The 9,868-nt window shown below is 47.9% G+C and overlaps 1 protein-coding gene across 4 annotated transcripts in view; it reads right to left on the bottom strand.

The window, feature by feature from the left end:
• Window positions 1–435: 435 nt before the first annotated feature.
• The window catches only part of mtus1b (microtubule associated tumor suppressor 1b), a 31,254-nt gene continuing 21,821 nt past the window's right edge, over window positions 436–9,868 (bottom strand). For all 4 annotated transcript variants that reach the window (XM_081714229.1, XM_081714230.1, XM_035529540.2 and 1 more), the window contains 8 exons: window positions 6,126–6,192; window positions 4,165–4,379; window positions 3,667–3,772; window positions 3,412–3,485; window positions 3,219–3,314; window positions 2,992–3,108; window positions 2,026–2,123; window positions 436–1,851 (listed from right to left, as the gene is read on the bottom strand). In XM_081714229.1, the coding sequence (XP_081570355.1) occupies window positions 1,644–1,851; window positions 2,026–2,123; window positions 2,992–3,108; window positions 3,219–3,314; window positions 3,412–3,485; window positions 3,667–3,772; window positions 4,165–4,379; window positions 6,126–6,192 (981 nt within the window). In that variant the 3' untranslated portion in view covers window positions 436–1,643. The remainder of the gene's footprint in view (window positions 1,852–2,025; window positions 2,124–2,991; window positions 3,109–3,218; window positions 3,315–3,411; window positions 3,486–3,666; window positions 3,773–4,164; window positions 4,380–6,125; window positions 6,193–9,868) is intronic.

Here is a 9,868-nt window from a genome sequence, read left to right as displayed (position 1 = left end):
CCCCATCACGCCCCGTCACGCCGCGTACGGCTCCGTGGGAACTGTCGTCATCGAGGCTGGTCGGTCCGGTGTGCTGCCTGTGAATTTTATTTGTATTGCGGTCCCTTTAAGATCGCCAGCAGTGCATGTACTTGTCATGCATGCTGCGCTCTCACCTGTGTGAACTCAAGCCCAGCTGGACTGAAACCATTCTACCTCCTACAGGTGAGCTTGTATATGGCTCCATTTCTGCTCTCATATTAAGAACAACCTTTCACACCATCACTTTATTAATTCAGCAGGTTTTTCCCAACGACCCCGATACTGTAAATTAGAACTTGAAAACGGAGAACACGTTTCTCAGGTGTGCTACACAATTTAACCACTAGGTGTCAGGTCTGCTCAGAAAAATTGCAGAGCAAAGAAAGGCCAAAGTAGAGTGACGCATATAGTAAATAAACTAGAACTGTCAGATTATTTTTAATGTATTATTGAAAAAACAAAACAAAAAAAACAATAAAGGGCAGGGTATTTGGTATGAGGGAAGCATTTGTTCCAGTTCTCTCACAGACTTCTTGGAAAAGATTTAGGGCTTAGTAGAACACATGCTACAACAGAGGACTAATCTCAGCCTTCGTGTTTTAGAGATTTCCTTCTGTCCAAGTTCCAGGACCAAGTGGTCAGTCACATGAACTGTTCGGTTGACTTTCGGTGATTACAAAATCCTTTGACTCAAGGTCCGGATATGAATCCTTCTGTATTAGACGTTGCTGAAGCAGTTAGTAAAGTTATTTGAATTTCTATGCTATTGTGACAAATTATATGCTTTGGTACATGGATAAGCACCTGAGAACTGATTAGCAGAATTTCAAAATAAAAGTGTAATATACCATGTTTTAATGGGATGTCCACCAGCTTTCTTACTAAACAAGCCTTTATTTTTTAATCATCCTTGAACCAATCAGTGGGATACTGTCCCCACTTCAAAACATACTGGTTATGTTTGAAGCAATCACAGTGGGATACTTTCCCCACTTCAAAACATACTGGTTATGTTTGAAGCAATCACAGTGGGATACTTTCCCCACTTCAAAACATACTGGTTATGTTTGAAGCAATCACAGTGGGATACTTTCCCCACTTCAAAACATACTGGTTATGTTTGAAGCAATCAGTGGGATAATGTCCCCACTTCAAATCATACTGGTTATGTTTCAAGCAGCGAGGCAGACGTTCCGTGTCCGTTCAAGCTTCCCTCCTTCCGGATCAGGAATACGATGGGATTTACGCTGCCCTAAAGACATAGCGATAATAAAACCTCAAACAAAAACAAAAAAACCCTCCCAGAAGCAGGAACCGACCCGTGCTGGTGGGGCGAAGTGGGTGAGAGAGAGTCTATTTACAAACCCTGAGGTGTCTTCCTCCTTCAGGAGGGGAGTGAGAAAGGAAATAAATAAATGCATGGCAGAGCAAGGCGGGTCCACACTCCAGAAGTGCATCTGTGCATCACAGACTTTCCACCGAGGTGACAGGGTCTGTATAAACTGTACACGAGCGACGTGTTCCATGAACTCAAGGGCGTGTGTGTGTGTGTGTGTGTGTATTTGGTGGGGGGGGGGGTATTTGGAGTTTGGGGCGGTGCATATAGGAGGCAACTGGAGAGGTCATCTGGGAGATACAGGCGTGCCAGGGAAGGAGGCGGAGTTTCGGGGCGAGTGGAAAGGGGAGGAGGGCGAGAGCCGGCGCGGGCTGCTGAGGTCGCCATTGTGCAGTTTCCATAGCAACTCCTCGTTCTCCATGGACAACCTCTTGTTGGCCTTTGACTCGTTCTGCAGTGTCTGCTGTAGCATGGCCTGCTCTGAGGACAGCTGCCTGCAGGGGGGGGGAGAGAGAATAGATTTAACACTTGCAGATACAAGTCGAGCTTTCAAATGTGAAATGCAACAGAATATCACCTGTAACACAAATATTTATGTCTCTCTCACACACATACGTGCGGCTGTGCCCACCCACACACACGCGCGAGTGCGCACACACACTCCGTACTTGGAGAGCGCTGCGTGCTTGTCCATGCGGGCTTTGTAGTCTTCGTTCTCCTGCTGCAGCTTATTCAGACACTCCTCCAGTTTCACATTGCTCTCGATCTGACCAATGAGAACTCACCGATGAGCAAACGAGGAAAACAACGGCGCAGTGGCCAAATGAGCAAACACACTGATGAGCAAATGAAGAGACCAGCAGTGGAGGGAAGTCATGGCAGTGACTGTGTGTCATATTCTAATCTCTGTGTAATCTCTGTGAGTGTGCATATTCTAATCTCTGTGTAATCTCTGTGAGTGTGCATATTCTAATCTCTGTGTAATTTCTGTGAGTGTGTCATATTCTAATCTCTGTAATCTCTGTGAGTGTGCATATTCTAATCTCTGTGTAATTTCTGTGAGTGTGTCATATTCTAATCCTTGTGTAATCTCTGTGAGTGTGCATATTCTAATCTCTGTAATCTCTGTGAGTGTGCATATTCTAATCTCTGTAATCTCTGTGAGTGTGCATATTCTAATCTCTGTGTAATTTCTGTGAGTGTGTCATATTCTAATCTCTGTAATCTCTGTGAGTGTGCATATTCTAATCTCTGTGTAATCTCTGTGAGTGTGCATATTCTAATCTCTGTGTAATTTCTGTGAGTGTGTCATATTCTAATCTCTGTAATCTCTGTGAGTGTGCATATTCTAATCTCTGTAATCTCTGTGAGTGTGCATATTCTAATCTCTGCGTAATCTCTGCGAGTGTGCATATTCTAATCTCTGTGTAATCTGCGTAATCTCTGTGAATGTGCATATTCTAATCTCTGCGTAATCCCTGTGAGTGTGCATATTCTAATCTCTGCATAATCTCTGTGAGTGTGCATATTCTAATCTCTGCGTAATCTCTGTGAGTGTGCATATTATAATCTCTGCGTAATCTCTGTGAGTGTGCATATTATAATCTCTGCGTAATCTGTGTGTGCAGCCTCACCAGTCTGTCCATCTGCATCAGTTTCTTGTCCTGCTGGTGCAGCTGGTTGGTTTTAATCTCCAGCACGACCTTCAGACTTTCCAACTCCTGCTCAAGATACAGCACACGAGAGTCCTTCTGCAGAGAGAGAGGGAGAGAGAGATAGAGATAGACAGATGAGGCAGAGAGCGACAGGGAGAGAGAAAGATAGACAGATGATGCAGGTGTGTGTGTGTGTGGTGGGTTACCTGGCTCTTGTCTGCGAGAGCCTTTCTCCTGTCCTCCTCCTCTCTTAGTCTGGCGTTCAGATCCGTGTTCTCTGCTTGCAAACTCACAATTGTCTTCTGAAGAACCAGATTAAAGGAACAATTATTATTGAATACTCTTCACCATGAGACTCACTGCTGTTTTTAGCTCTATGTGCGCATGTGTGTGTGTTACATTCAGAGAGGCCTCTGATTGTATGAGCGCGTGGTCCATCTTGCGCAGGTCCTGCTCGTGTGCCTTCTTCAGTTCTGGTTAAAGAAAAAAACCCTCTGATTCGGACACTGGTTCAGTAACTAAAGCCATTTAACTAGAGCAGGTGAAACGCCACAAACACCACAAATTAAACATGGAAAGAAAGAAAGAGAGAGAGAGAGAGAGAGAGAGAGAGAGAGAGAAACAGGTCCTTACAGCACTGTGTTGTAAACTCACCTGCCAGTGAGATCTCATATTCCTGCTTCAGTGCCTCCATCTGCTGAGTGTGTGCCACTTCCTGTTCTCCCCTGACAGCTTCCTGTTTGCTCCTTACCTCCTCCACCTGGCAGAATAGAAGACGTGAGATCAGTATCATCATCCCCATGGCCTGCTTCACCCCAGTGAGTGAGAGGTCTGCAGAGTTTGTGAATATCTGTGGCCTCCTGGATTGGTCGGAGAAGGAGACACCAGCAAAAAGGAACGCAGTTCACGCCTCAGCCAGCAGGAGGCAGTGTCAATGAACTCCGAGATTGCTGGAGCATCTACCTTTTCATGATAGCAGAATGTGCAGCCAAGAGAAGAACCACACACACACCACCTTGATCTAGTTGCATAATATCTACCTCACACTAGGGAACCACACACACTGCATAGCGGTGGTCTTCAGTTCCAGTCCTGGTTTTCCTAATTACCCACGTGGTTAACATAGCCGGATCCATGCGTTTGGTGTGCTACCTGCTGCAGCGCCAGGGCCCTACACTTCTCTGCCTCCTCCTGGTAGGCCCGGTGGGCCTTGTCCCATTCAGCGGAGTAGAAGCCCTCGAGCGCCTCCTGGAGCCGGGCCAGCTCCGCGCTGTGCTGCGCCCGCAGGTCCCGCATGGCCGCCTCCATCTCCGCGCTGGCCTGCGCCTTCTCCCGCCGCAGACGTTCGCAGCATGACGCTGAGTTTACTGGAGAACGGGGGGGGTTAAAGGAAAGAGGAAGAGGGAGGGAGAGAGAGAGAGGGAAGGAAGGAGAGAGGGAAAGAGAGAGGGAGGGGGGAGAGAGAGAGGGAAGGAGAGAGGGAGGGAAGGAGAGAGGGAGGGAGAGAGATAGATAGAGAGACAGAGGGAGAGAAAGAGAAGGAAGGAGAGAGGGGGAGAGAGAGAGAGAGAGAGAGAGAGGGAAGGAGAGAGAGGGAGGGAGGGAGGGATGGAGGGAGAGGAAAGGAGAGAGGAAGGGAGGGAGAGGCAGGGAGAATGAGAGAGAGTGAGAAGGAGGGAGAGATGGAGAGAGGGAGGGAGAGGGAGGGAGAGAGAGACAGAGGGAGAGGGAGAGAAAGAGGGAGAGAGAGAGAAAGAGGGAGAGAGAGGGAAAGAGAGAGGGAGGGGGAGGGAGAAAGAGAGGGAAACGCAAACCAGAATAAGATATAAAGGAACAATTTTCACATTTTTTATCATCGCCTTCAAGAACGGATTGACAACAAAACTTTATATTCCAGAAAAAAAAAAAACATTCCAGAAAAGACCAAAAATCAAGGAAACTCTTATTATAAAATAAAATTTTATAACACCACAAATATTTAAGCAACACATGCACATATTTGGGTATAAGAGTGAGTTCCACAGGAGGAAGTGGCTCGGATGTCACACAACTCTAAATGAAGTGTAAAGGAGCTTTTATTATTTTCTGACCCTTTTCCCTTTTAATGGTTATGTTCGTTTACTTTGGCGATAAAATAACATAACAACCATGCCAATAAACCATTGTTGAAAATGAGTTGAACTGAATTGAACTGTGAGAGAGAGAGAGAGAGAGAGAGAGAGAGAGAGAGAGAGAGAGAGAGCGCGTGAGTGAGTGAGTGTGTGTGTGTACACAGGGGGCATAAGGGAGAGGTGAGAGAATGTTGTTTGTGTTGTGAGAGAGAGAGAAAGATGAATACAGAACGGATCTTCTGTTTTTTAACATGTTCATGGTGTGCGTTTCAACCCCAGATCTCTCGGTAACGGTGACATCACTCATGTGGCATGCGTCACGTGCGGGGCGTGTGACCGGTCCCAGGGGCGTTAGGAGAGGGCGGTTGCCATGGCAGCCTTCGTGACTGACAGAGCAGCCATCTTTATGGAGTGCGAGGCAGAGTCGGGGGTGACGTACCCACAGGCTCAACGCCGCCGCCTTCAGACCAGTAACGTTCCTACGGTCCTGCTCATAAGCAGAAGCCAACGAGCTCCAGAATGTGTTTGTGGGTGTGTGTGTGTGTGTCGGGGGGGTTCTGTGGAAGGTTCTGGAGACGGATTGGAGAAGAGTGTCGTACATGACATCATTGGCAGAACAAACTCAAAAGCTAACTAAGCAAGGCACACACCCACACACACACACATCCACACGCAATCCCGAGTCCTTCACCTCACACACATTTAGTCAGCCTCGATCTTGCTCTAGATAAGTAACAGATCCAGAGAAGATGTAGCCCAGACATCCTGCACCCGTCTAACCCAGACGTCCTGCACTCAGGAAGGGCGGGACCCCCAGCTAGTGACTCTGCAGTGTGTTACAGCAGGCAAAGGCTAAACCACATAGGACACACATCCTGATGCTCAGAGTGTACTGTCAGAAAATAACTTAGCGTAAGAGAATGCGGGCATGCATGGGAGTACACGTGCAGGTGTGTGTGTGTGTGTGTGTGTGTGTGTGTGTGTGTATGAATGTGTTCTTACTAAGTTCTTCTTGCAGGTTTTTCAGCTGGAGGGAAAATTCCTTCCTCTGTCTTCCTGCTTCTTCTCGCTGGAAGAAAACAAGGAAATAACATTTAGTTACACTGATGAATGAGAGGAGTATGTGTTGTGTGTGTTTAGAAACAGCGATTCATGTACTCTTTCAGAACATCGGCAGAGTAATCCAGCATATAGATGTGCTTGTAACCAGAGAAACAAACTCTTAAGATAAGAGAGATGTAAGGTGTCAAACAGCACAACACACACACACACACACACGTCCTATATATCCTGTAGGTCCTGTAGTCTCAGGCATGGATGGTCCAGTTCGGTCTGACCTACTAAGCCATCAACAGTGAGTGGTATCATAGACAGTACAGACTGTCAGACTGTGTGTGTGTGTAGTTGAACAATTTTCGCGGTAACCTCTACACTGCCTGAACCCGTGAGTCAGTTTGTTGGGAAAGATCTCTGTAACAGCACACAGGACTTCAGACAGGCGAAGGACCTCCAAATGTCCTCAATTCATGTCCCTCACCAAACGTCCTCACCTCATGTCCATCACCAAATGTACTCTGAAGCAGGAAAAAGTCTCACCGTTTCACAGTAAACAAATTGTACTGCGTGCACTTAAACACTGTTGTAGAATTTCTCATAATGCGCGCACACGCACACAGACATGTGTGCGTAAACACAAGCGCACAAACACACACACACCCATTTGTTTCTGCAATCTCACACATGCCCAGTCATAAAAGTTTACTAGTCATGACCCCATATTAGACTGCTGGAATTTACAGCGCGGAACTAACCAAAGACAGGCAGCACGCGCACACGCACACACACACACACGCACACACACATACACACACACACACACACACACACACACACGCACAGACAGAGACAGACACACGCACACACACATATACACACACAAACAAAGCTTACTGGCATAACTTGTAACTCCTGAATAAAGTTTCAGAGAATGAAGATGGAGGAATTCCAGGTGATTTGTCATATATCATCAACCACAAAGAGATGGCAGGCATCACCACACACGCATGCACGCACGCAGAGATTTCAGCAGATTTTCTGCGGTGATGTTAAACATTCCATTAAGGATGCTGACTGAGTGATGGGTTATTTACACCCCAGCCAGCTAAAACGTGTTACCTTAACACAGACGGAAGAGAGAGAGAGAGAGAGAGAGCTGATAGTGCGATTATGATATCAGTATACTGAGGTATTCTTTCCACAACTTACAAACGAGAAGCGCACAGAAAGAAAAAAGTGAATAAAAAGGACACAGCACCTTCTTCTCCTTCTTCACGGAGGGTGGACGCCTCTGGCTGGGTTTGCTCTCTGACGTCCCCATGCTCGCTCTCTCGCTCTCTCTCTCTCTCTCACCCCCCCACACACACACACACTCCTGCACCCTCACACATGCTCTCTGAAAACTGGTCTGTTGGCATCTGTCTATAAGCGTGCTGCTCTGGAGTACACGCCCCTCCCACTCCGCCCAGGAGCCGCATTCCTCCTGAATAGAGGCAGGAGGAAAACGAGAGAGATAGAGAGAGAGAGAGATGGTTCTGCTAACCAGCAGAACCATGTATTTTGTCTGCCTTGGTGAGCTGTGACAGAGCCTTGGAACACCGCTACAGAAGGTTCTGGATCTCTCAGGGGTGAGTGAAGGTGGGACCAGCATGGGGGAGACACAGATTAAAGCTCCCCCCCCTCTCTCATTCTCTCTCTCCCTCCCTCCCTCTCTCTCTCTCTCCCCACGGGGCTCCTGACAGCGGCCAAAGCCCCCAGCCAAAATAGAGCACGCCTTAAGATTAGGAAAGGGAGAGTGACGGAAAACAGGAAGATGAGTAGAGAGACACGAGAGTGAGAGAGCGCGAGAGAAAAGGAGAAGGAGAGGGAGAGAGAGAAAGGGGGAGGAAGAGAGAGGGAGGGGTAAAAGGGAGAGATTCTCATGTCCAATTAATGACCCTTCAGCCCCAGTGGAAATGCATCCTCAACACATGCAGTGATGACACACACACACACACACACACACACACACACACACACTCCCTGCTCCAAGCACCCAGGATAATGCAGACCAGAGGCCCAGAATGTGACCACCGCGTGGGTAACGGAAACGAACCGGGCCGTGTTTTCTGGGCTGCTGGGCGCGTCCTGACGAGGGGTCCCTGGGTGCGCTGACCAATCACGGCCTCCTCATGATCAGAGGAACGTAAACAGTGAAACGTCCGAGCAGACGCCTGCACCTTTACCCTGAGGTGTACGGTAATAGCTGGAGAGGGGCGTTCCCCTGTGGCAGCGGCCAGATGGGTGGCCACGCCCGCATCCCCAGTGCTGAAGCCCCGCCCACACACCCCATCACTGCTCGAGCAGGAGCTGGGACATTCCTTCATTCCAAAGCCCCGCCCTTCTCTCTAACTAATGCCCAACAATTACACCTAAGAATACAATTGAATTGTGCATCTATGTGTGTGTGTGTGTGTGTGTGTGTGTGTGTGTGTGTGTGTGTGTTTCTCCCCCTCTCTCTGGAGGATCTGTCTTTTGTCCTCTTATACAAAGATTAAAGCTGCCAATCTCTGTCTCTCTCACACACACACACACAAACTGCAAAAGAAAATACCCTGGTAAAAACAAGCCAAAATCGATTCTGATCTCTGGGGCAGGTGGGGTAAGCACTAATGACTCTGTAAGGTTTCCTGAAACTTGCATAAACATCTCACTACTTAAACACACTAACAGCTTTCCCTGTTCCACCGTGCCAAAACTGCTATTTCAGTCTCGTTCAGCAGAGACGCTGTAGTGAGGTTTAGATGGGCTGAGGGGTCAAGTTTCAGTGTCAACACGGATGTAGTCGCTCTGGCCGGCTCCAGCGCCCTACATCCGTACCTCCACCACCCTGACCCCACCCATCTCCCAAAGCCACTTACAATCATGTCTGAACACAGTTTGAGTAATTGAGGGTTAAGGGTCTTGCTCAGGGGCCCAACAGTGGTGGGACTTGAACCGGCAACCTACTGATTACGACGGGAGTAACTCCGCCTCTGGGTGTGGCTTGCTCCCCCCTCCCATCGCGGTATTGAGCTTCCGGACCTACGCTAGCCCTGGCAAAATAAGGGAATGAACAATAGGCGAGAGACGGAGGAAGGGAGAGAGGGAGGGAGAGAGAGAGGGAGGGAGAGAGGGAGAGATTCCTGCCAAGAGAGATTCCTGTCAGGTTTCCAGACAGACACCATTAAGGACACAATCAGTCTTGCGGTCGTGCTACTGCCTTTGACAGGTGTTAACTTTTCTATTTCCAACACACACACACACAGAGAACATAATGTGAGATACTGGCACCCTCAAATAGAAAGCAATGCCATGCTTTGCTGCTCTGGTGTTTTGATAGGGGTGCTGACTCACGCACACACACATACCGAGACACACACATCAGGGTTGGGAAGGCTACTTCACAAAACATCCTCTGTTACAGATTCCAGGTTACCTATTAAAAAGCTGTCTGCAGCCCAATCCAAAGAATTAAAGCAAAGTAATCTGATTATGCTCCATTACTTTCGGATTACTTTAGGCAGGATTAGGCCACATGCGCGCTAGCGAAAGAAAAGCCAGGTTTTCAAGCACACACCTGTTTCCACTAAAATGAACTTGTAAATTAATGTTTAAAAATGCACCCTGGGTAGATTTTAACCCTTTAAATAAACGCAGGCTACATTCCA

The sequence above is a fragment of the Electrophorus electricus genome, chromosome 5 (assembly GCF_041902795.1).
Source record: "Electrophorus electricus isolate QZ-2024a chromosome 5, ASM4190279v1, whole genome shotgun sequence".
NCBI lineage: Eukaryota > Metazoa > Chordata > Actinopteri > Gymnotiformes > Gymnotidae > Electrophorus > Electrophorus electricus.
This window is presented reverse-complemented; position numbering and strand designations above follow the sequence as displayed.